General features: G+C 42.0%; 2 protein-coding genes across 4 annotated transcripts; one reads left to right on the top strand and one right to left on the bottom strand.

Moving 5' to 3' along the window:
* Positions 1 to 17: 17 nt before the first annotated feature.
* Positions 18 to 17,398, bottom strand: zc2hc1a (zinc finger, C2HC-type containing 1A). Of its 3 annotated transcripts, XM_090189683.1 has the most exons (11): positions 17,091 to 17,398; positions 15,911 to 15,990; positions 15,710 to 15,826; positions 15,391 to 15,426; positions 9,536 to 9,677; positions 4,773 to 4,924; positions 4,495 to 4,597; positions 4,059 to 4,164; positions 3,517 to 3,627; positions 2,927 to 3,027; positions 18 to 525 (listed from the first exon to the last, which is right to left on the bottom strand). In XM_090189683.1, exons 1-11 carry the CDS (start codon positions 17,104 to 17,106, stop codon positions 377 to 379), a joined length of 1,113 nt encoding a protein of 370 aa, XP_090045809.1. In that variant the 5' UTR covers positions 17,107 to 17,398; the 3' UTR covers positions 18 to 376. The 3 variants fall into 3 exon arrangements, with proteins under 3 accessions (XP_090045809.1, XP_090045811.1, XP_090045810.1); XM_090189685.1 differs by having other exon boundaries at positions 18 to 3,027; XM_090189684.1 differs by lacking the exon at positions 15,391 to 15,426 and having other exon boundaries at positions 17,091 to 17,214.
* A 2,222-nt stretch (positions 17,399 to 19,620) lies between these two features.
* LOC110535438 (cAMP-dependent protein kinase inhibitor alpha-like) lies at positions 19,621 to 25,420 on the top strand. The gene is made up of 3 exons (XM_090189101.1): positions 19,621 to 19,851; positions 23,342 to 23,519; positions 24,139 to 25,420. The coding sequence occupies exons 2-3, from the start codon at positions 23,369 to 23,371 to the stop codon at positions 24,213 to 24,215; spliced, it is 228 nt and encodes a 75-aa protein (XP_090045227.1). The 5' UTR covers positions 19,621 to 19,851; positions 23,342 to 23,368; the 3' UTR covers positions 24,216 to 25,420.
* The last annotated feature ends 1,622 nt before the right edge of the window (positions 25,421 to 27,042 follow it).

The following is a 27,042-nucleotide window of genomic DNA, read 5'->3' on the forward strand; positions in this document are numbered from 1 at the left end:
GACTAATACACAGAAGATTCTTTAGAAATGTTTATTGTTAAATGTTCAGGACGGAAGTCCGACAGTCAATTTCCAGCATAGGAATGCCCTATCCAGTCAGGTAAGCATTGCATATCATCTAAATAATGCTTGCATCAGGGTGCATTTTCAGTCATTGCAAGTTCTTTAAAATGACACAAATGAAGATGTTTCGATACAGCTCAATATAAAGATGACTACAATAACATGAATGATATGTATGAAATTAGATGAGATGAGCTTATAGTGTAAAATTATTATTTACCCATATCATGAGTTGGGTAGATGTCTTTACAGTCTTACTGGTGGGCAGCAGTGTGTGCAGGCTTTTGTTCCTGCCCAACACTAACACACTGATTCAGCTAAATGAACCACCATGAGCCTCATCAAGAACAGTAGAAACAGGTGTGTTAGTGCCGGGCTGGGTCAAAAGCCTGCGCAGCCTGTGGGTTCCAGGACCATGTTTGAAGATCATTGATGTGGTCTGGGCAACTGGATGAATGTGACCTGCAGGGACAGTGTTTGTGAGGACTGGTCAATGTTGGTGAGGACTGGTCAGTGCATGTACCAGCCCGTACCATAAATCCCAGATTATCCCATTCAATAGTGATTCAAAATTAACACAGAGTACGTTTACATGCACAGTAAGAATTTGAAATTAAAACAGACTATAGCAGTTGGCAGACTATGCAGTAGTAATGCAAACACCTTACTCTGATGTTAAATCGGCGTACGGTCAAAATCTAAGTAAGCATACGGTTTTCTGAGTAATCTTTCAAATTAGGACATGTAAACACCTTAATCTGTGTTCCAGCCGTGTATTTGATCAGCACGTGTGTTGGGCACCAGCTAAGCGAGCCTCCCACTTTAATGTGAGTGAAGTGAGTTTGAGTGTCTTAGAAGTGGTTTTCACATACAAACGTTATATGTCTGAACTCAGAATCAAATATGCTTCCCAAAACTAACATGGTCACTGTGATAGAACATAGATATTTTAATTGGCGATTTTCTGCATTTATCAGAGTGCCGTCAGGTAATCTGACTATCCACAATAGTCGCATTACTGTGTGCACGTAATCGTACTCACTGAAGGAAACACAGAACACATGTAGGTAGATACAGAAAACATCTTTCACAAAACCATGAAAAAAATACATTTTGATTTCTTAGTTAAAACAAACACAGAGCGATGAAATAAATGAACCCATTTCCTTGTATACAGTATGTGGAAATAGCAGTATATGAATGATGGTCAATTTTAACACCTTGTATCGTATATACTGTGTATTGAAACTGCTGCCTTTAAAATCTTTTAAAAACCCTGACCTGTAGCACAACTATTTAAACAGCAATGGCCTCTTATGCTGCATGTTAGTGGAGGGTTTTTCTTCATAAATGTTGTTCTGGAGGCAGCTCTGCAGTCATACAATCTGATTTTAAACGTAACCCTTAACCTCACCATAACCACACCGCTAAACCTAATGCCTAACCCTAAATGAAGACCAAAAAACTCATTCTTGTTTTCATGAATTTTTACAATATAGACAATTTTGACATTGCAATCTGTCCTAAGGGGAAATCACTCGGGCCGTGTCTAGACTTGACAGTTCATGCAGCTTTAGTATTCTGATCAGGTCATGTGCCTACACTTAAATGTGTCTACCGTGTCCACAGTGTGTCCGGATTCCCTTTTTTTCACACCATATTCGAATGACAGTATGCATTCTACAAACGGTGGTATAGGCAAAATATGATAATAACTACTGTAGCTAACTAGCTAGCTAACCTCTGTAGCTAGCCAGCAAGATAGTGAACAACACTAAAGGGATTGCAAACGGGATAACGCTAGCCAAACAAAAATGTTTTTCTAAATATTAGCTAGTTGGCTACCATTTGAGGCCAGAAAACACGTTCCTCTCACACTAAGAACGTATTCCCTCCAACGTTATAATGAAAAGGTGCCTCTCTGTCCCAAAACACACGTTTTCTGGGGATTTGGTGGAGGAGTGCAGATGATGTTGCCCACTGTTTGCGCTTTCTGTAGCCTGATTGCGTCCAGACTGAGGAGAAATCCACACACAATGCATCCCTGACCACTTCAGATGTGAACACAATCAGACCACAAAGCGACTTTTGTGCGTCTACACCCGTCTTTTCAATGCGATCTTCGTATTCTGACAGCAGAAGTCGCATGAAATTGTCAAGTGTAGACACAACCTCAGTTCTGCCTCCAGGACAAGAGTCATAACAATAAAAGGCCAACCTGCTCTTACACTGGTCCCTGTAAAACCCATGTGTATTATTCTACTCATGACTCAATGAAAAGAATGAGTCCACTTTGCCACATCACACATTCCATTCATCTTCAAGAATGAAACTCCTTTTTTAAAATCAGTAGTCAATCATATTGCACTTCAATAGTAATATATTGAATATGTGAGTCAGGAGAGAAATGGGTGGGAGGGAGTAGATGGGATGAGTGTTTTTCTACCTAGGGTTATACTGGAGAGGGCTTGTAGATCGTGGTACATAGGCAGTGGTTGGGATAAGAATGGGTTAGGGTGGACACTTGGGGTAATTATGTGCTCGAGTCTTCTGTAGTAAAGCCTACATAACACTGTCATAATAGTGACATTAACAGTCATGAGAGCTGATATCAAACACGACACTCCTGCTTGCCGTGTACTATTTTAACTAGGTAAGTGTCATAACAGCATCATGGCCCAGGGTTCCAGTGAACTGCCCTTCTTTAATTTAAATTTCCTATTTCCCTCCTCTCCACTTATCTTTCCCCCTTTTCTCTATCCTCCTACTCCTTTCTCTCTCTCGCTTCTCCTCCTCCTCTATCCCTCACCTCTATCCCTCACTCTCCTCCTTTAAATACACATCCTACGGACCCCACACTCACAGCAGAACTTGGCCCAGTCTACAGGGTACTGTGTTCCACACTCGTGGCAGAACTTTGTCATCATTCCCCCATTATCCACGTTTTCACTTTTGCCATCGCTCCTGAAGTGGAGAAAGACAGGGAAGGGGGAAAAAGTAGAGAGTGAGATATAAAACACACACACACAAAGAAAGAGGGGGTGAGAGAGAGTGGGGAAAGAGCGAGGTAGGAAATTAATGCATTAGTAATGACATCATTACATCTGACGTCAGTGAGAGAGAGAAAGAGAGAGAGAGCAGAAGGATGTTTGAGTTGAGTCATCCGTAAAAGCGACTAGAAGACATATTGAGTATGATGTCACCATGTAAATATGGACAGCAGGACAACACTATAGGTAAATCTTAATTGCATACTCCTTCCGTCCTCTCTCCTTGCCTCCTTCTCAAAACCCACTGGAGGAGAAGGTCAGAGGGGAGGGTCCTTTGAGCGATACCAACACCAACCACAAGAGGGCGGTGTTTATTGTCTGGACTTCTATTTTGTCTAACACTTCAACTACAAGTAAAGCATCATACAATCTCCCAGTCACACTCATACAGGCCTTTTCCTACCTGGAGTTGTATTTGTCTGTGTTGTAGGCTTTCCTGTTGTTGAGTCCCCCTGCTGTCTGAGAGATTTTCACAGAGCCATAGGAACCTACTGCACGGGGCTTACCTCCAACACTGGGAGAAGGAGAGGAGGAAGAAGAAGAGGAGAAAGAAGGGAAGAGTTTTTACTGGTGGTCTTAAACGTACAGTGGGGCAAAAAAGTATTTAGTCAGCCACCAATTGTGCAAGTTCATGAGGCGCAAGCACTTCGTCCAGACAAAAACTCGAAAAGTTCCGTTACAGGTCGTAGAAACAAGTCAAACGATGTATGGAATCAATCTTTAGGATGTTTTTAACATAAATCATCAATACACTGTGTATTCGGTAGGCCAAGGTTTGAAAAACTACAAACCTCAGATCTCCCACTTCCTGGTTGGATTTTTCTCAGGTTTTTGCCTGCCATATGAGTTCTGTTATACTCACAGACATCATTCAAACTGTTTTAGAAATTGAGCATGGTGTGTATGTGTGTTAGTGTTGTCAGCATGGTGTGTGTGTGTACTAACCCTGAAGGTGGACTAGTGAGGCCAGAAGTGGCGCTGCGGTTAGGAGAGTAACCAGACGGAGCGCTCCTCACTGATCCTGCAGAGGGAACCTTACTGGATGAAATCCCTATAGGGACAAGAGGAGAGGAGAGGAGAGGAACACAGGGTGTAGACTTAAAAACATCTCAGTCCTATCTCTCCAACAAAATGGCTTAAATTCAGTGACATTGTATCTGAATGGCCGATGTGCCCAGCCAAAGAGGTTTTGTTGATTCAGCTTCAGTCAGTGTGGCCTAGCACAGAAGAGACAGGGTCTACTTGGAGTTGTCCTCTGTAAGACAGAGGGACAGTGTTCTTAAAGAGACTGAGCAGAAATAGAGACAAGCATGTGAAATAACCCCTGGGTTACACCAATATCTGCACCATCATCTGACTTGAGACACCGTGTGTGAATTACCGGAGGGCTGGCCCAGGACAGATCTCTGGGGTAAACGGGAGGAAGAGGGCACAGCGGACACAGCAGGAGAGTTAGCCTTCTTCACAGGAGCAGGAGGCTTGAACTGTGGAGCGCACACACACACACACACACACACACACACACACACACACACACACACAGACACACACACTTTTGTTTTATGCTATGCAACACTCACTGCGCACTTTACTGTCAGTGTATGGCTCACACACTTAAAGAAATGTTAAACAACCACACACACATCAGTGCTGTCCTACCTGTGTGCGTGCAGGTGTTTTCTTGGCGTCCACAACCCCGGGTACCTTGGCCTTATTCTGCATGCGAGCGTGCTGCTCCTTACAGAATTTCATGTGTCTGTCTGCTGCATTCTCACTGAACCGCCGCTCGCAGAATGGACACTGGATATAATCTGGAACAACACAATCACTGGATATAATCTGGAACAACACAATCACTGGATATAATCTGGAACACAATAACTGGATACAATCTGGAACAACACAACCACGGGATACAATCTGGAACAACACAATCACTGGATATAATCTGGAACAACACAATCACTGGATATAATCTGGAACAACACAATCACTGGATATAATCTGGAACAACACAATCATGGGATACAATCTGGAACAACACAATCACTGGATATAATCTGGAACAACACAATCACTGGATATAATCTGGAACACAATAACTGGATACAATCTGGAACAACACAACCACGGGATACAATCTGGAACAACACAATCACTGGATATAATCTGGAACAACACAATCACTGGATATAATCTGGAACAACACAATCACTGGATATAATCTGGAACAACACAATCACGGGATACAATCTGGAACAACACAATCACTGGATATAATCTGGAACAACACAATCACTGGATATAATCTGGAACACAGCCACGGGATACAATCTGGAACAAACAAAATAACACAACCACTGGATACAATCTGGAACAACACAACCACGGGATACAATCTGGAACAACACAACCACCGGATACAATCTGGAACAACACAATCACTAGATACAATCTGGAACAAACACAATAACGCAGTCACCGGATATAATCTGGAACAAACACAATAACACAGTCACCGGATATAATCTGGAACAAACACAATAACAGTCACCGGATATAATCTGGAACAAGCACAATAACACAGTCAACGGATATAATCTGGAACAAACACAATAACAGTCACCGGATATAATCTGGAACAAACACAATAACACAGTCACCGGATATAATCTGGAACAAACACAATAACACAGTCACCGGATATAATCTGGAACAAACACAATAACACAGTCACCGGATATAATCTGGAACCACATGAAGATATTATGTATTTGTGTCATGGTGTGAATAGTACGAATGTGTCACTACCAAAGTCTAATGGTTTTAAATGACTGTTTTGTATTGTCTGGAAACTCACTTGTAGAATTCGCTTGCAGTAGGTCTCTTAAAAAAGAGGAGTCATGCAAGGGTATTAAACAGAGGTGCCTAGTTATTTTTATTTTGTTGATATCAGGTAACGTGCAACCTAACCCTGGCCCTGATATGCAATGTCTCCAAACCCCCTCTGATTTTAAATCAAGATCTGGTTTTGGTATTTTCCATTTAAATGTACGCAGCCTGTTGTCAAAAATTGATGGGGTTAGGATTTGGGCTAAATCAACTGATGCTGATGTAATTGTGTTTTCTGAAACCTGGCTCAGCAAGTCTGTTTCTGATAAGGATATTTGTATAAGTGGTTACAATGTTTACCGCACTGATCAAGTTAAGAAAGGTGGGGGTGTGGCTATATATGTAAAAACTTTTTAAAAAATATATATTTCACGCACCTTATGTCTAAACTTCTTTACAGTGAAATGATCTTGATTGGTGACCTCAACTGGTGTTGGTTAAAGCCGGTGTCTGATGATTTAAAAATGTTTTGTAATTCTATGAATCTTACCCAGTTGATTAACTCACCCACACTCGCCCAAATCTTTAATGCCCAGATAAATCTACCCTGATTGGTTTGATATTGACAAATGTTCCACATAAATATTCTGAGGTTGGTGTTTTTTGTAATGATTTAAGTGACCATTGTGCTGTTAGAAATACTAAGGTTCCTAAGACAAACCCACGTTTTATTCGTAAGAGAAATTTGAAGTGTTTTAATGAGCAGGCTTTCTTTCATGATTTGTTTTATTTGACTGGAGCAGATTGAGCTTATTCCTGATGTGGAAACTGCCTGGAAATTCTTTCCTGATGGTTTTTCTCAAATAGTAAACAAAAATGCCCCATTCCGCAGGTTCGGGGTTAAAGGGCGGGATAATCCATGGTTTTCTTCTGAGCTGTCTTGTATTATTCACGACCGTAATCTAGCTTGGGCTAAAGCAAGGAAATCATGGTCTGATGCTGATTGGCTTATTTTTAGGCAGTTACGAAACAAGTGTTATTTTCTTCTCAGGAAGACCAAGTCTGAATATTTTATGTCTGTTACCTCTGATAACCTGAATGACCCTAGAAAGTTTTGGAAGGCTATTAAGTATATGTCTGGTAACAGTAATGTTAATCAATTACCATCATGTGTTTTGAAGGACTCTGTTGCTATATATGACAAAACTGAAATGCTGAATTGTTTCAATGAGCACTTTGTATCATCTGGTAGGCTGTTTGATTCAGTGTCCTCTGTCTCCGTACAACCCTGTGTGGATGAACCAGTGAGAGCTGGACAAACGTTGAGCTTTTTGCCATTCTCAGTGCAGGTGTTACATAAAGCCCTGAAATCCTTAGATCAGAGAAAGCCTGCAGGTCCTGATCTTTTGGATCCCTGCTTTTTAAATCTGGCAGCTAATTTCATAGCTGAACCACTTACATATCTGTTCAATCTAACCCTGGAAGGTAATGAAATTCCCAAAATCTGGAAATCAGCATTTGTCCTACCACTTTTAAAAGGGGGAGATCCAACTATTTTAAATAATTATAGGCCAATCTCAAAGCTGTCAGCCCTGGTGAAAATACTTGAAACCCTAGTGAGTGAACAGCTAAAAGAGTTTTTATTTACTAACTCTATTTTATCAATGTACCAATCGGACTTCAGGAAGAAGCATAGCACAATTACAGCAGCCATGAAGGTTTTAAATGATATCACTGAAGCCATTGACAAAAAACAGCACTGTGTCTCACTTTTTATTGATCTCTCGGCTTTTGATATAGTTGATCATGCTATACTAAGGCAGATATTGTCGAGTGTAGGTCTTTCAGAGCATGCAGTTGCATGGTTTGCTAACTATCTGTCTGATAGAACTCAGTGCACTCAATTTGATGGGCTTATGTCTGCTAAATTGTCTGTCTTTAATGGTGTGCCCCAAGGCTCTGTATTTGGTCCTCTCTTATTCACTATTTATATAAATGATTTAGACAAAAATGTCCAAAATGCGCAACTTCATTTTTATGCTGATGATACTGTTATTTACTGTTGTGCCTCGTCTCTTACAAAAGCTTTCCAGAACTTGCAAACTGCTTTTTATACTGTTCAACATACCTTGTGTCAATTGAAGCTTATCCTCAATACTGACTAAACTAATGGTGTTTTCTAAAGAAAGAAATAGACCTCTGAACCTTTCACCTATTACTATCCGTCAGGGCAAGGAGATTGAGGTTGTAACTTCAGAAATATCTTGGAATTTTAATTGATGATGGCCTCTCTTTTAAATTGCATATTCAACAACTTACAAAAAAATGTAAGCTTCAATTGGGATTTTATTTTAGGAATAAGGCCTGTTTTCCTTTTGAAGCCAGAAGGAGGCTTGTATGCCTTTACTAGACTATGGGGAGATTTTATTTTTCAATGCTTCCGCTCAGTGTTTGAGATCAATTGACACCCTTTACCATGGCACTTAGAGATTTATTTTAAACTGCAAAACCCTTGCGCACCACTGCACTTTGTATACCAGGGTTGGCTGGCCTTCTCTAGTCACTCGTAGGCTCTGGTACTGGTATACTTTTATTTACAAAGCCATTTTGGGTTTACTACCTTTTTATTTGGGCATTTTTATTTTTCAGAAATGCGGTGGGTACTCCCTTCGTTCGCTGGACTTTATCCTGCTAACTGTTCTAAATTTCAGAACTGAATTTGGTTAAAAAAAAGGGCTTTTATGTACTCTGCGTCATCGTCTTGGAACGCCTTACAAAATACTTTTAAACTGGAAGAACTTGTCCCGATTGGTGTTTTTAAATCACTGATGAATGATCTTGAGACTGATTCCCTGACCTGTCAATGTTTTTAATTTGCTGTTTTTGATTTTGTTATACTCTTGTGAATTCTATGGTTTTTACTAGATTACTTGTAGTTTTTCATGTTGTTTGTCTGTCATTTTTGTAATGACTTGATGCTGCCTATCTTGGCCAGGATGCTCTTGAAAAAGAGATTTTAAAACTCAATGAGCTGGTTCCTGGTTAAATAAAGGTAAAAAATATATGTTGTTCAGTGACCTCAATCTCCAATTTTATGTTTCAGACAGGTAATCTCTAAACAAAAAATGACCTGCGTAAAGTTGTTGTTACCTGGGTCGTACTGAGGGGGGAGTAAGGGTGTTTTGTTACCGGGGTAAGGGTGTTGTTACCTGGGTCGTACTGAGGGGGGAGTAAGGGTGTTTTGTTACCTGGGTAAGGGTGTTGTTACCTGGGTCGTACTGAGGGGGGAGTAAGGGTGTTTTGTTACCTGGGTAAGGGTGTTGTTACCTGGGTCATAGGAGGGGGCTAGAGGAGGGGGTAAGGATATTGTTACCTGGGTCGTACTGAGGGGGGAGTAAGGGTGTTTTGTTACCTGGGTAAGGGTGTTGTTACCAGGGTCATAGGAGGGGGCTAGAGGAGGGGGTAAGGATATTGTTACCTGGGTCGTAGGAGGGGGTAAAGATTGTGTTACCTGGGTCGTAGGACGGGGTAAGGATTTTGTTACCTGGGTTGTAAGAGGGGGGTGGAGGAGGGGGTAAGGGTGTTGTTACCTGGGTCGTAGGAGGGTGGTGGAGGAGGGGGTAAGGGTCCCCCATCCTTCATGACCTGAGTGATGCCCTTGGCAGCTCTGATGGTGGCAATGAAGTCCTCGTGTTTCCTGCGCCAGTTAGACTGCTTCTTAGGAGGCTCCGGCTGGAACAAACGAACACGCACACACACACACACACACACACACACACACACACACACACTTCAGTAACCCATCCGCCTGGAATGATGAAGGGAAACTGGATCCAAAGTGGTGCCTTTTAATGACTTTAGAATAGAGAAAGAAACCTCACAGCAACATCTCTCACTTGCTTCTAATACCTTATTCACACAGGATTTACGGTATGTTACCTGTTTGTTTTTTTACAATGCTTATATGCTACCCTTTCAAACAGTCCCATTCTTACCACATTATTGCTGGCATAAGCCTTTTATATCTCCTGTGCGCATGCCGGCACCTGTGACGAGTGGGAGTAGGGGTGTGGGAGTGTGGCTGGCCTATTTTAATAAGTCCATTGAATATAAACCATCACAAAGAAATGCATTATTCATTTGTTTAGGCAGGTCCTAAGAGACTAATATAATGGCATATTTTGAGTTGAATTATGTTACTGGTCTGTACTGTCCATAGGCTGCTACATGGCTGTGCCATGCAAATTAAATCAATAGTTCATGATTTTGTTCATTAAAACAGACAAAAAAAACACATACATTCCCTGCCCTGACCACAGTCAACACACATATATTTTATATACTGAACAAAACTATAAAAAACACAACATGTAAAGTGTTGGTCCCATGTTTCGAGCTGAAATAGAAGATCTCAGAAATGTTCCATACGCACAAAAAAGTGTAATACTTTCAAATTTTGTGCACAAATTTGTTTACATTCCTGTTAGGGGGATTTCTCTATTGCCAAGATAATCCATCCACCTGACAGGTGTGGTATATCAAGAAGCTGATTAAACAGCATGATCATTACACAGGTGCACCTTGTGCTGGAGACAATAAAAAGGCCACTGTAAAATGTGCAGTTTTGTTAAACAACACAATGCCACAGATGTCTCAAGTTTTGAGGGAGTGTGCAATTGGCATGCTGACTGCATGACTATCCACCAGAGCAGTTGCCCAAGAATGTTAATTTCTCTACCATAAACCACTTCCAACGTATTTTAGAGAATTTGGCAGTACATCCAACCGGCCTAACAACCGCAGACCACGTGTAACCACGCCAGCCCTCCACATCCGGCTTCTTCACCTGCGGGATCGTCTTGAGACCAGCCACTGGCACGCTGGAGAAGTGTGCTCTTCTCGGATGAATCCCGGTTTCAACTGTACCGGGCAGATGGCAGACAACGTATACAGTGTTGTGTGAGCAAACACAATTGCATTTTATCGATGGCAATTTGAATGCACAGAGATACTGTGATGAGATCCTGTGGACAATTGTCGTGCCATTCATCCGCCATCACCTCATGTTTCAGCATGATAACACAATTCTTGAAAGTTGAAAAAGTCCCAGTTCTTCCATGACCTGCATACTCACCAGACATGTCACCCATTGAGCATGTGTGGGACGCTCTGGATTGACATGTGTGACAGCATGTTCCAGTTCCCAACAATATCCAGCAACTTCACACAGCCATTGAAGAGGAGTGGGACAACATTCCACAGGCCACAATCAACTCTATACGAAGGAGATACGTCACGTTGCATGAGGGAAATGGTGGTCAAACTAGATACGGACTGGTTTTCTGAGCCACGCCAAGGTATCTGTGACCAACAATTGACTGATTTCCTTATATGAACTGTAACTCAGTAAAATCGTAGAAATTGTTGCACGTTGCGTTTATATTTTTGTTCGGTGTAGTAAGACTATAACTAATAATATAAATAACAATAACTTGTGTCACTGGAATATGTGGAACTGCTGTTATATAACAAACAAGGGATATGCCCCCATTTTATTTGAGTTTGTATGTGCTTTAGAAACCTTCGAATCTACTCTTTCAGCAAGAAATACAACATCTGACCTTGATGAACATTTTGTTCCATGTCTCCATGTTGTGACTCCAGGGGCCGGTTAAAAATAAATAAATTGGGGGATCAGAATGAGCCGGATTCTGTAATCCTCTTTTTTTCTATCCAGGATCAGATCGATCTGACTGTTTGTGCCAGTTTTTCGGAAAATTATCGGATATAAATCATTTGTATCACATACCACAATATCAAGAAAAAAATAATACAGATTTTCAGTGCATTGAACAGGCCTACACCTCGCCATCTACTGGACAGGTTGAGGTACTACTTATCCACTGTCATAGGGAAACATGAGTAAACTACATGAATAAAAGGTACCTTGAGTAAAAATTCTAGAGCCTGCATATCACTTATAAATAAGTAGATGCATTTATTTGACAGTTCTCAATATAACAACATACCTATACTGCAGTCAATTTAACATAATGAACTTTTGGTTTTCAGATGTAAGAAAACCATTTTTACTTTCTCACCTTTCTTGGTTGTAGAGCCTTTCACCTTTCTAAACACACCCTGAATCCACCCTTCCAGTGGGATAAAGCTAATCCAGATTTTGGGGATTTAAAAAAAACTATCGTAATCACTACCTTTGAGATTTGAAAAACACAAAAACTACACACAAAAGGTAAAATTGGATTACTAAATCGTTATCCCTATGAGGAAGATCAGAAACAAATGTTCCAGTTTTGAAAAACTTAATGCTAACATTTAATCCTATCCGATTTGCCAAAAACCAATAAGATACCTTTAAAAAAAACTGGCACATGATGAACTACATGACGATAGCCAAGACAAAATAGCTTGCATGTCACTTGTAAGCTAATTTATTTGCATAACTTTTAATATAACACTTTCAAAAAAGTTCCAATATTTTTCGACTAAATTTGCCATCTCACCAGAAGTCTTCATCATCTGAAAACGCAACCCCAGCATCTTTCAAGCGTGCTTGAAATAAGAAATGCACAGTTGTCTCTTTTTGTTGGAGCACTATCAACTTGATCTGTTCTTCAGCAAGAAAAGTCAGTTTTTCTGCCCTCTCCGTTTCCTGCTTTACAAGATTTCTATAGGCATCATCATTGGTGTCTTTCTCAAGATGCCTTCTGTCCTAATCACTACCCTTTAAGTGTAGAAAAACGCAAAAACAACATTTAATCCTGATTAAAAGGTGAGATTGGATTACCAAATCCTTATCCCTAGCCATAAGATCAGAATCTAATTTTTCCGTTATGAAAAACACAATTCTAACATGTAATCCTATCTAATTGGGGAAATCCTAGCAGATTACTTTTGAAAAACTGGGAGAAAACCCAGGAGAAAAGGAATAGAGGAGAGGCTTGTGTAATTGCGAAAGGGCTCATCTGGAAAAGAAAGGTTATGTGTAGCTGAAGAAGCTCATTCATATTAACCCATCATTCGTTGGCTAAATATTAGGCCTAATACTGCAGTAAATGTATCATCACCAGCCAATGTGATCACACCATCACATGCTTTCTCTCCTTTCAAACTCCCCACCTATTAGGCTATTTTGTCTGAAGACAGATTGCCTACTAGTGATCAGTAGTTAGTTATAAAGATACGCATATTTTTAACCCATAACTTATTAGCTAAATATAAGGGTGTTTAAAACATTTAACTGTCAAAGTCAAGTAAAAGGATGAAATGGCATATGCTGTGTGTTCCCCGGGCTGAATGTCAAAGCATGTGTGACAATAGACAAGTACAGCTCAGAGCAACATTATTTAAATGGGGAGAATTAATGCATTACAAGCACTTCTGTGAAGCTTTGTGATTGACATGCGTGCCAAAGCTGTTGAAATAACAGAATCGAAGCAGACCAAACTCTTTGGTCATTTAAAAAATGTGCTGTATGTAGAATATTGTTTGCTATAGCTTGGAAAATAAATAAACGTGACTTTGAATGACAACATAATGTTTAGGGCTGTTTTCCTACAGAAGTTAAATAAGCTTTGTGTTTTGTTTCCTTGCCACGATACTAACGAGTATCGTGATACTGGTATCATCCAGGCCCTAATGTAAAGCCCTCTATACCGGTGCTTTAGGTCTTCACGGGATCTGAGACTGACCACTAGTGACAGAAGTGGTTCAGCGTCATACCACTTCACGGTTGTCCACATGACAATCCCAGTGACCTCATATCAGCCCTATCTGGTTACAGCTTAGATCAGATGCTTGTTTCCCTCATCTGTGATTAAACTGTGTTTTATACAGAGTACACTGCAAGTGCACGTCCAATACGCGTAATCTCCATTTAAGTGCAGTGCAATTCACCAGTCCCAACTCAAAGGGATTATTTATCCTCCAGATATCTGCATGCTCTGGTTTAGTGCACTAATTTAGGACAGTCCCAAGCCATTGCATTTACCATGATGTTTAAGTGCCGAAAGAATACATATTTTCAAGCCCTGGAGAATAGTGCCATTAGTGTCTATTAGAATCCTAAATAGAAATGAATGTTATAAAGTACGTACCAAACTAACCACAGTATATACCTGGGATTTGGTTTATCCCATGGAAACGACACTACTGGAGAACACACCTAGGTTCCCTCCCAAAAGTAGTGCACTATATAGGAAATAGAGTACCATTTAGGACACACAATCGCCAATTATTATTCTGGTAGCCAGCAGGGAGGGAACAGCTGTTCAGGACATAATACAGTGTTGTTTTCCTTTTCCGTTCCCATTAAAATGCATGTCAGGCAGCGCGGCTAGCTGTCAGAAGCAGTAGAGTATAGGACGGAGCCTAAGCATCTAGCTACTCCTCTTAAATCAGACTACTGTTATCACCTAGATTTAGACTACACAACCAGCAATAATAGAGCTAGAGTTCAATAGAGTTGAGCTGAAGCACATACAGACAGATATGGGACCAGTCTAGGAGTGTATAGCTCTGGTTTGGATGGCCCAAGCACATACAGACAGATATGGGACCAGTCTAGGAGTGTATAGCTCTGGTTTGGATGGCCCAAGCACATACAGACAGATATGGGACCAGTCTAGGAGTGTATAGCTCTGGTTTGGATGGCCCAAGCACATACAGACAGATATGGGACCAGTCTAGGAGTGTATAGCTCTGGTTTGGATGGCCCAAGCACATACAGACAGATATGGGACCAGTCTAGGAGTGTATAGCTCTGGTTTGGATGGCCCAAGCACATACAGACAGATATGGGACCAGTCTAGGAGTGTATAGCTCTGGTTTGGATGGCCCAAGCACATACAGACAGATATGGGACCAGTCTAGGAGTGTATAGCTCTGGTTTGGATGGCCCAAGCACATACAGACAGATATGGGACCAGTCTAGGAGTGTATAGCTCTGGTTTGGATGGCCCAAGCACATACAGACAGATATGGGACCAGTCTAGGAGTGTATAGCTCTGGTTTGGATGGCCCAAGCACATACAGACAGATATGGGACCAGTCTAGGAGTGTATAGCTCTGGTTTGGATGGCCCAAGCACATACAGCTTAGTTCTGAATGCAGGGGAGCTTTTAGTATTTATTACCTTTCTAGTTTAGAAAATGAATTGTATGAAAACAAGATCATTTAAAAACTGTCTGTTAAAGAATAGGGAAAGAGTGGAAGGGGATTAGTGCATGCAGTTGTTAAATGACAGTATTGGATTGGTCGATATTCTGACCAGACTACTGACCAGCCTACTGTTTCAAATAGAGCTTCTGACAAAATAGAGCAAGTTACAGTGTAAAAGGATCAATACATTTTTGAATACCTTATACACACAGCAATGTTGTGTTACAACAACACACAAACGTAAAATAAAGACTATTCAACTTACTTTCACAGTCTTAGCAGTGGTGGTAGAAGTGTGTGACTGAAATACATAAGTGGTTTAAGGTGTATAACAAATGATCAGGAAACAGAAATGGTGATGGTCACAGCTAGCTAACAAATGTGGACTTGTTTCACAGTAGAGTGGATCCTTGTCTTAAACCCATCACTAGGTCCCTTCAACAGCCTCTTTCACTGTGGTCTGAGGCACGTTTTGGCATGTCTGTGGCCTAACAGTTATTGGAGCTGTGTGTGTGTGTGTGTGTGTGTGTGTGTGTGTGTGTGTGTGTGTGTGTGTGTGTTTGTGTGTTGTTATGTTGTCTCACCTTAGATTTGATAGGTTTGATAGTGGAGATCTCCGTTCCCTCAGCTCTCTGCCTGCCAGAGTCAAACACCTTCCTCTTCTTAGCTGCTGCTTTCTGACAGATTGGGGTATGTTTCTTCTACAGGGCGAGAAGGAAAGGGACAGGGAGGTTTAAACCTCAAAATACACGTACAGTGTGTGTGTGTGTGTGTGTGTGTCTTACCAGGACTTTAGTGAAGAAGCTCCTTCCACAGATTTTACAGGGGATCAGCTCTTCGTTGGAGGGCGGAGCCTCTTCCACATCTGTACAGAAGTTAATGGATGCAGAGAAGATGAAGAGCTGTCATAGCCTTGGCTAGGATACACCACCAGGGGCATAAGAGTACTTGACAGAAATATGCTTAGGCCTAATGGGTAACAGAATATATGGCAAGCAGGAATATAGCAACGCTATTTGTTTGTTTGTGTGAAATGTATTGTAATGAAACAGCAGGGTGCAGGTCTCGAACCCTCGACCTTCGAGCCTGAGGTCCGGCGCGCTATCGACTGTGCCGCAAAAGCATGCTCGTGCGATAGAGTCGATTTCCGCGTTTATAAACCCAGGGTCGTTACAGTATTTTACCAAATTCTGTTCTATTTTAAATGATCAGGTAGGCACCCAGGCAGCCTGAAACATAACAGCATTTGACATTAATATGAAGCGAGAGGTGCCAGGTTTAAGCAAAATGTATTCAAGTAACAAACACTATTATGCACTGGTTCAAAATAGCATCAATAATTGCATAAAATAGTAGCGTTAGACAATTAGTCAGAATGGCTAAGTAATATAAATGCTTCATTCTAGCAATGCATCAAGGCTGTTGGTGATGGTTTCAGTGGCTTTACTGTCTGAGAAGCATTTTAGATGTAGCTAGCTAGGTTGTGCCATGCCCGTTTTTAGGCTATTGTTTAGGCTATGAGATCAAATAAATATTGATCTAGGCTATTCTATCAATATTAGCTAGCCGGTTAGCATGAGGCTGCCAAGCCTGCCATTCCAAGCAAACAACATGTCCTTTCTTCAAGCGTTGTGGCCTATGAAAGGCTATCAAATAGCTTTAGAGCTATCAAATAGTAATCAGCTATTCAACTATTAAAAACAAGGTAAAAGCATGCATTACGAACAACCAGTGCTACCAATACTGGGATAACGCCCTAACCATAGCGTCATACTCCGCCCTGTTTTGGCCAGACACCGCAAAGAAAGAGGTCGGTAAACGACAATAGTGCAGTTCTGCGGCACTGAAAAATCCCCGAAAATCAACACACCAAAATAAGAAATCGCATTGAAAACCTAGGATTTATTCAACAGTAAAATAGATAACTGTTTATCTCCTTAATGTATTATTTACTTAACGTCTTACCTTCAAAGTCCTCCATCTCTCTTGTCTGTGTCGGTCGCTGATGCTGCTGTAGCAACTAACTTGTCTAGGAGACGGCACCACATCCCAACATCCGAGGATATCATTGGCCATTCCTTTGCTGTTAGCAAGACAGGAACGGGTGCATTGTTTATTTTGAACGGCAGGTGGGGCGTGGGAGGCGACCCTTTCCCTCTGTCTCTGTCTCTGTCTCTGTCTCTGTCTCTGTCTCTGTCTCTGTCTCTGTCTCTGTCTCTGTCTCTGTCTCTGTCTCTGTCTCTGTCTCTGTCTCTGTCTCTGTCTCTGTCTCTGTCTCTGTCTCTGTCTCTGTCTCTGTCTCTGTCTCTGTCTCTGTCTCTGTCTCTGTCTGTCTCTCTCAATTCAATTCAATTCAATTCAAGGGCTTTATTGGCATGGGAAACATGTGTTAACATTGCCAAAGCAAGTGAGGTAGATAATATATAAAGTGAATATATAAAGTGAAAAAAAAATAAATAAATAACAGTAAACATTACACATACAGAAGTTTCAAAAAAATAAAGACATTACAAATGTCATATTATATATATACAGTGTTTTAACAATGTACAAATGGTTAAAGGACACAAGATAAAATAAATAAGCATAAATATGGGTTGTATTTACAATGGTGTTTGTTCTTCACTGGTTGCCCTTTCTCGTGGCAACAGGTCACAAATCTTGCAGCTGTGATGGTACACTGTGAAATTTCACCCAGTCTGTCTCTGTCTCTCTCTCTCTAAGTTTCACGTTTTAATGTCACGTGCACAAGTACAATGAGTAAAATTCACCCAATGGGAAGAAAGCTCATTCCATAGGCCTACTTGGACAAGTTTTATTTTTCATTTGCTAACATCAGCACATATATTTTACTGTTTACTGTTTTAGCCTATAAGAACATAGCATAATGTAATATTTTGTCAGGGCAAAGATAGCATGGCCTATAATTTAAACAAATAAAACTAACAACAAGTCACCTGAGTGTTGGTAAAACTGCAGTATAATCATTTAGCCTTGAATTGGGCCTTTATGTCAATAAACTTGAGCAGCCAGACTTCTGTATTGGACACATAAGTTGAGTTTGAATGGGATCTTTCACACGCTGCCACAATAAACCACATTCTTAGGCCTCAATATGTTTTTCTTCTTGGCTGTGCGGGTCAGTATCTCACACACTGACTGCTCAGTACTCTCTCTCTCTCTCTCTCTAGCTCTCTCTCGCTTTCTCCCGCTCTCTCTCTCTCTCTCTCTCTCTACACTCTCAATTCAATTACATTTAAAGTGCTTTATTGGAATGGCAAACATATGTTTATATGTGAAATACATAATAAACAAAAGTTAAATAAACCATAAAAAGTGAACAGTAAACATTACACTCACAAAGGTTTCAAAGGAATAGAGGCGTTTCAAATGTCATATTATGGCTATGTACAGTGTTGTAACAATGTGAAAATAGTTCAAGTACAAAAGGGAAAATAAATAAACATAAATATGAGTGCTATTTACAATGGTGTTTGTTCTTCACTGGTTGCCTGATTTCTTGTGGCAACAGGTCACAAATGTTGCTGCTGTGATGGCACACTGTGGTGTTTCACCCAGTAGATACACTGAAATAAAAATATAAAACACAACAAGTGTTGGTCCCATGTTTCATGAGGTGAAAGAAAAGATCCCAGAAATGTTCCATATGCACAAAAGCCTATTTCTCTCCAATGTTGTGCACACATTCCTGTGTACATTCCTGTTAGTGAGCATTTCTCCTTGCCAAGATAATCCATCCACCTAACCGGTGTGGCATTTCAAGAATCTGATTAAACAGCCTGATCACTACACAGGTGCACCTTGTCCTGGGGACAATAAAAGGCCACTCTAAAATGTGCAGTTTTGTTACACAACACAATGCCACAGATGTCTCAAGTTTTGAAGGAGTGTGCAATTGTCATGCTGACAGCAGGAATGTCCACCAGAGCTGTTGCCAGAGAATTGAATGTTCATTTCTCTACGATAAGCCAACCTCCAACGTAATTTTAGAGAATTTGGCAGTACATCCAACTGGCCTCACAACCGCAGACCAGGTGTAAACACTGCAGCCCAGGCTTCTTCACCTTTGAGATCGCCTGAGAACAGCAACCCAGACAGCTGATGAAACTGAGCATTTCTGTGTGTAATAAAGCCCTTTTGTGGGGAAAACTCAGTCTGATTGGTTGGGCCTGGCTCCCCAGATGGTGGGCCTATGCCCTCCCAGGCCCACCCATGGCTGCGCCCCTGCCCAATCATGGAAATTCCTAGAATAGAGCCTAATTTATGTATTTCAATTTAGTGATTTCCTTAAACGAACAGAAACTCAGTAAAATCGCTGACATTTTTGCATGTTGTGTTTATATTTTTGTTCAGTATATATTGAATTATATTATTGAGTTAGTGTAATAATTAATTTTTGTTAGGCCTAAGAAATAATACGAATAGCGTTATACAATGTAAATAGGTCTACATCTTGCACTACAGTAGTCTAATTGCACAGACGAGCCAGTGCACGATCAGTGACCAACCACCGAACCATTGTGCCCAGCGCTCAAACGTCATGCCCTACGTGCGGCCACTGCGCCCGCCGTGCAGCAAGAAAGGTCCGGTTGCATCTGTAGACGCGAGTCGCGACGTAAATCACAGACGACAGTCGACTTCCTCATGTCGCTGTGTGATTGACCGTGCATAGCAGCTTCTGTTTGGAAGTCCTCAGCACACACAGGTAAGATTTTAATGAGATTTCAAGCTTCGATTTCGGTTTGTGTTACCTGTTTAAATGGTGCCGCTTTCGCTCTGCCTCACAGGTTGTCAAGCTACAGCTTTTAGAGAAGTCTTTGTCAATAGCTCAGCGATATTTTCTGCTGTTTTGATTTAGCCTGGTTGTGCAAATGCAACATCGCCACACAATTGATTACAGTGTTGCCAAACAGCCGGATGTTTGCTATTACAGGGTTGACACATTGTAACAACAAATTGCACGCACTGTCGCGCTCTTTAATGTACATTCGTTTGAAATGAATTAACATAGGCTAGATACATATCATAATGACCATGCAATGATTCCCCAAAGCCTTATAATTAATACTGAGAATGGATGGTTTTGTCAGAGATGACTGGACTATATGTAGGCCTATTGCATCTTGGAGCATCCTTCAGTCTGGAGTACCCAACTACAGGTCTGTCATCATATGTAAATGAAATGTGAGCGAGAGGGGAGGGGAGGTTTTTTTTTTTACAGAGGAGAGATTTCCAAGCCTTACATTTCTATTTAGCTAGATTTGGCCGTAAATACATTATTTAATGCCATGTATCCAATTTGTTCCTTCAGATTGCGTCAGACCTATGAAAAACCAGATTCAATGCTGCATGGTAAATAGCCTGTGTTCATCAGTAATGGTCATTAAGATATGAATACTGAAGGATGTGTGTGGCTGTCTGTACACATTTCACTTGTTGAATTATTCAGCTGAAGGCAGTTTGTCTGAAGGCTATTTTAGGAAGGCTGTTGCCCTTATTTCTACAGGGACATGCTCTGGCATCTTGCAAATGGCATGTTCCTTGGTAATGACTACACTTTTGTCAATCATTGAACAGGAAAACACACACACACCGAGCTCATAGTCTATGCTGATCTTAGCTCCTCGGGTGTATTGTTGTGTGTAAATTATGTAAAACATGAATATTTCAGAGTACAGATTGCCAGGTACATCCCAGTCCCACCACTAAAACCAGTCCTGTAGACTACACGCCACATTGAACTCTCACAGCAAAGGAATGTACAGTATGACTCTAAGATACTGTACTTCAAGCCTCAAATCTTAGCATAAAGTGTTTTCCACACCAGCGATGATGAGTATTGATAATGCCAGCTATCCCAGTTACAGTAATAGGTACTGTATATCAGTCGTCCTTCTCAGTCCCCCTCCAATTCCTGATCTTGTACTTCTGACACAAATATGCAAGACCAGGATCACAAGGACATTAAGACATATCAATAAGATGCTGTCTTTATACCTTAAACACTCAAATAAATACTTGACGCAAATACTCTGTTTTAGTATCAATTGTTTATTTCCCCTGCAAGTTAACCTTATTCTCAAATAAGTATTGTTGATATAACAACCAATCGAAAGGAACCCCAGTGTATGACCAGTGTGGGGTGACTGGGTTCCTCATTAGTAGTGAGTGACCCAGTGTTTACTAGTCCAACAGCTGTTCACCATCGCTGCCACGGTGACACCATTTTGAGCATCACAGCTGAGTGCCAAGCAGCTGAGAGGAGAATAGAGGCCTAAAATAGCACCCGGCGGTCACGGTTTGGCACTGCATTCTGGGTACAACCTCTCTCTAATAGGGTGTTATCATGTCAGCAGTGGGGCTTAACCTCAATCTCCCTGGCAATGGTTACTGTTATTGAAATCATGTTGTTTAAGGATTTGGATTTTGTCCAATGCATGCTAATACTAAACAATAGTGTTTCCTTCATTGGGCAAATAATTGTAGAATATTGAGAAATGAAGTTGCTTTTGAATTCAGAGGTGTTAAACTGTTCATAAGGGAAGGTCATGTCAGTGATGGCAATGCCACTGACTAAGTGTGTGTTTGTAGTGCAAGGGTGAAATTGGTGAAAATATTGACTTTATAAAACACATTTCCTGCAATTCTGTGTCGTTTGACATTACTTATTATGCCTCTATTGAGGGGTATTTTGAAAACACAATATAGAGGATGATGCCTCCTGAGGAGGATGAGATGGCCAAACAGCAGTCTACTTGCATGAATATTTTTTTAATGAACGGTATACGCCCACACCATTCTGTTGTTGGGGTATGCCCACACCATTCTGTTGTTGGGGTATGCCCACACCATTCTGCTGTTGGGGTATGCCCACACCATTCTGTTGTTGGGGTATGCCCACACCATTCTGTTGTTGGGGTATGCCCACACCATTCTGTTGTTGGGGTATGCCCACACCATTCTATTGTTGGGGTATGCCCACACCATTCTGTTGTTGGGGTATGCCCACACCCTTCTGTTGCTGGGGTATGCCCACACCCTTCTGTTGCTGGGGTATGCCCACACCATTCTGTTGTTGGGGTATGCCCACACCATTCTGTTGTTGGGGTATGCCCACACCATTCTGTTGCTGAGGTATGCCCACACCATTCTGTTGCTGGGGTATGCCCACACCATTCTGTTGCTGGGGTATGCCCACACCATTCTGTTGCTGGAGTATGCCCACAGCATTCTGTTGCTGGGGTATGCCCACACCATTCTGTTGCTGGGGTATGCCCACACCATTCTGTTGCTGGGGTATGCCCACACCATTCTGTTGCTGGGGTATGCCCACACCATTCTGTTGTTGGGGTATGCCCACACCATTCTGTTGTTGGGGTATGCCCACACCATTCTGTTGTTGGGGTATGCCCACACCATTCTGTTGTTGGGGTATGCCCACACCATTCTGTTGCTGGGGTATGCCCACACCATTCTGTTGTTGGGGTATGCCCACACCATTCTGTTGCTGGGGTATGCCCACACCATTCTGTTGCTGGGGTATGCCCACACCATTCTGTTGCTGGGGTATGCCCACACCATTCTGTTGCTGGGGTATGCCCACACCATTCTGTTGTTGGGGTATGCCCACACCATTCTGTTGTTGGGGTATGCCCACACCATTCTGTTGTTGGGGTATGCCCACACCATTCTGTTGTTGGGGTATGCCCACACCATTCTGTTGCTGGGGTATGCCCACACCATTCTGTTGCTGAGGTATGCCCACACCATTCTGTTGTTGGGGTATGCCCACACCATTATGTTGTTGGGGTATGCCCACACCTTTCCAACACAGAAAAGCTGCATTTTAACATAATAACAAAACTAAGTAATTATTTCACTTATTGTAATTCATTATAGGTCAAATTTATAGAAATCTGTAAATACTGGACAGCTACTTTAAAGCTAATTTCCTGCTATTTTTTTATTTATTATTTTAAATAAATTACATGTCCCCCTAACCCCCATGGCAATATCACTTATGTTGTAGGGACTGGGTGCACTGGGTGTTAACTAAAAAAAACACCAAGGCTTTCCCTCTGGCTCCGCTCAGCAGATGGCTGGTTTATGGCACAGGGTAATCCCTCCACCGCCCTGGGAGACTGCAAGTGTGTTTACATTGTGTGTGTGTGTGTGTGTGTTCCCCTGTCTCCCAGGCCCTGCTATGTTGAGGTGTATCAGCTATGACTGATGTGGAGGCGACATATGAAGACTTCATCGCTTCACAGCGGACCGGCCGACGGAACGCCGTACACGACATCCCACAATCCCCTGAGGCACAGGGACCCAGCGACCTATCACACGACCTGGCTCAGCTCAACATCAACAAATCCGGTGAGAGCGTTGGACAAACACTCTGTTTCAAAACTTGGCTAGCATAATTCACCTGTTGGTCAGGAAGCTAATGAAAGAGGCATTTGGTGTTTCAACTTGAGACAAAATCCAGACTTGCCAGGACCTGTGTTTTATAAATTGATCTATATTATCTCTTCATCTCTTTCTGTAGCGGGGCGATGTGTTGTTAATGCCAATTTGGCCAACGCAGGAAGTTGAAACCGACAGGTGGCCAGACGAGCCATGTTTTTCCCTTGATAACTCATAGGGAGAATCTCAATTGCATATTCCTCACCCCTCTCTCCTGACCTTCTTTTCAAAACCCATTGGATGAGAAAGCCAGAGGACCCTCCCCTCTGATCTTCTCCTCCAGTGGGTTTTGAGAAGGAGGCAAGGAGAGAGGATGGAAGGAGTATGCAATTAAGATTCACCAATAGTGTTGTCCATATTTACATGGTGACATCATAGTCAATGTGTCTTATAGTCAGTCGCTTTAGTGGATTACTCAACTCAAACACCCTTCTGCTCTCTTTCTCTCTCTCACTGACGTCAGATGTAATGATGTCATTTAGACTCATTATTAATGCATGAATTGCCTTCCCCTCTCTCTTTCTCTTAGGTGAAGGAGAGGATGCTGAAAAGAGCCAGGCCCCGTCAGATTCTTCATCCCAACGAGGGGAGGGGGGTAAAGAGTAGGAGGGCTAGCAGACGATCAGTGGTCATCAGTGGACAAACTGCTGCTCTTTTTCCAAACTTCTAATCTGTGAACTGATCTTTCACCCTACTATTGTCTAGTAGTCCCTCCCCAACTTCTCTCAAAACTCTGCCCTGAGCCAATAATATGAATTGTTGGGTTTACTTAGGCAGCCGCAGCACACTGAGCCCTCTGTGCTGGTCCGCATCCCAACAGTCTTAAAAAGCTCCCTTTCCTTACCTACTTTCCTTCTAAACCACTGAAGCTGAAATTAGACAAGACCCCAGTTCCGATTCTCCCCTCTCTCCTTGAAGTGTGTACACTTCAGGGAAAGAGGAAGAAACGGAATGAATGGGAAGGAACAGAATTGGAGTAATATGGTACGACAGATGAAAACAATGTGGTGGAATCTTACCCATTGACTTTTCGGTGGTCCTTCCTAAAGGAAAGGAAGCCATTTAATGTGTTTGGGACGTAGCAGAAGATGTTTTCAATAGAGGAAGTTGAACTTGCCTAACCCGCCTTGGGGATTCTCTATGGTTACCACTCTAAACACAGAACTAAACTGTAACATTGAACAGTGATTGGACACTGACTCCAGCTCTTTCCTCTCTGCCCTGATGCCATTGGCCCAGGCCCCCTGTCAATCATGTGGACATCCTTACAGTAACAACAACCTCCTTTCACTCTCTAAATGATTGAACCTTCATTTATCCAAGTGATCTCCTGAGCTTGAGAACCTCTTTTACCAGAGACTTGACAAGGCACTGGGGTTGGAAACTAAAATGTCATATACATTGTCATGACGTGATAATTGGACACACTGACACTAAAAGATGGCCGTTAATTTCGCTGCACTGTTTTGCTTGTCTCCAACAGGTTTGCTATGTAAGCGTACACTGCTAGCTGATGTCCCCTCCATAGCGTGTGGCTGATCAGTGTGTTTACTGGTCATGTCCTGTCTCACCCACTGTACCAGGAATTGAGCTGTGACTTACTCTTTTGTTTTGTTTTTTGTCTGTATTTCATAAAACAAGTTATTAATCCAAATTCATAGGCTACAATTTCCGTAATGGATTATTTAATCAGTTTGGATTAGTAACTCGTTACGAGAAGAACACTAGTTTTGAAGGTGAGACTGACATCTATGCTCGACGCCATTGTTGAGTTGTTTGTTTGGATGTACAAATAAAGATCATTCATCATTGATAGGAGACGAGTGAATTTATTGCCAGTGGCTCCCTCTTGTGGTCAACATTGTTTTTTTTGGCATTGCAGTTCAGACTTGGTGACAGCCATGTCTCTCAGCTCAGTCCAGATGTTAAGGGTCATCTGGATAGCTTCAAAGTCTTCAACACCAGTAGAGCTATACAGCCAGCCCCTGGTTACAACAGGTTTGATAAGACCTAGCAATGTGCTGTTAGCTCAACTTTTATCAGGATGTGTCTATGTCACCCCTATTATCATTAGGAATGGGAACATTGGCTCGCCCATACGTTTGATATATTAATGAAGGACCAGCCCACTATTATGAGGGCTCTCCTGGCTTGCCCCGGGTGATCAATGTGTAAATCAACCCCTGACAGTACGTAATATAATGACAGTATGGACAGATGATCGCAGTGCCAGACCACGTGTAACAACACCTGCACAGGATTGGTACATCTGAACATCACACCTGCGGGACAGGTACAGCATGGCAACAACAACTGGCCGAGTTACACCAGGAACGCACAATCCCTCCATCAGTGCTCAGACTGTCCGCAATAGGCTGAGAGAGGCCAGACTGAGGGCTTGTAGGCCTGTTGTAAGGCAGGTCATCACCAGACATCACCGGCAACAACGTCGCCTATGGGCACAAACCCACCGTCGCTGGACCAGACAGTCGCAGTTTGGTTTCACCAGGGGTGATGGTCGGAATCGCGTTTATTGTCAAAGAAATGAGCGTTACACCGAGGCCTGTACTCTGGATCGATTTGGAGGTGGAGGGTCCATCATGGTCTGGCGTAGTGTGTCACAGCATCATCGGACTGAGCTTGTTGTCATTGCAGGTAGTCTCAACGCTGTGTGTTACAGGGACGACATCCTCCTTCCTCATGTGGTACCCTTCCTGCAGGCTTATCCTGACCTGACCCTCTAGCATGATAATGCCAACAGCCATACTGCTTGTTCTGTGCGTGATTTCCTGCAAGACAGGAATGTCAGTGTTCTGCCATGGCCAGCAATCAATCCCAACTCAATCCCATTGAGCATGTCTGGGACCTGTTGGATCGGAGGGTGAGGGCTAGGGCCATTCCCCCCAGAAATGTCCGGGAACTTGCAGGTGCCTTGGTGGAAGAGTGGGGGTAACATCTCACAGCAAGGACTGGCAACTCTGGTGCAGTCCATGAGGAGGAGATGCACTGCAGTACTTAATGCAGCTGGTGGCCACACAGACTGTTACTTTTGATTTTGACCCCCCTTTTGTTCAGGGACACATTATTCCATGTTTGTGGAACTTGTTCAGTTTATGTCTCAGTTGTTGAATCTTGTTATGTTCATACAAATATTACACGTCTGGGAACTTTTTTGCTGAGTTTACAATTATTAACTTCCACAAATGTAATAACTGTAGTTGGATTGTAGGCTGTGCCGATGTTGTTGTAGACTAGGGTGGTTTCAGTAGGGACCCACATATCTTCCATTCATCAAAGCAGTATAAAAGGCCACCTTTGGTCTGTCTGTGAGCACAGGAGATCGAACACACTGCTGGATGACTGCAGCATTCAACATTTTGAATGATGAACATTCCAACCTGATATTTATTTCAAATACGTATAGGAAGATAAA

Source organism: Oncorhynchus mykiss, chromosome 11 (assembly GCF_057628025.1).
Source record: "Oncorhynchus mykiss isolate SJ-2025 chromosome 11, ASM5762802v1, whole genome shotgun sequence".
NCBI classification, from domain to species: Eukaryota; Metazoa; Chordata; class Actinopteri; order Salmoniformes; family Salmonidae; genus Oncorhynchus; species Oncorhynchus mykiss.

Excerpts from the sequence above, each read along its gene's own strand:
- zc2hc1a (XM_090189683.1), bottom strand. Across the intron at positions 15,427-15,709 it reads TCAAACCTATCAAATCTAAG|TCACACACTTCTACCACCAC; the intron begins GTGAGACAACAT and ends TATGTATTTCAG. Across the intron at positions 9,678-15,390 it reads CCACTGCTAAGACTGTGAAA|CCGGAGCCTCCTAAGAAGCA; the intron begins GTAAGTTGAATA and ends CGTTTGTTCCAG.
- LOC110535438 (XM_090189101.1), top strand. The coding sequence starts at position 23,369 with ATGACTGATGTGGAGGCGACATATGAAGACTTCATCGCTTCACAGCGG. Across the intron at positions 23,520-24,138 it reads GCTCAACATCAACAAATCCG|GTGAAGGAGAGGATGCTGAA; the intron begins GTGAGAGCGTTG and ends TCTTTCTCTTAG.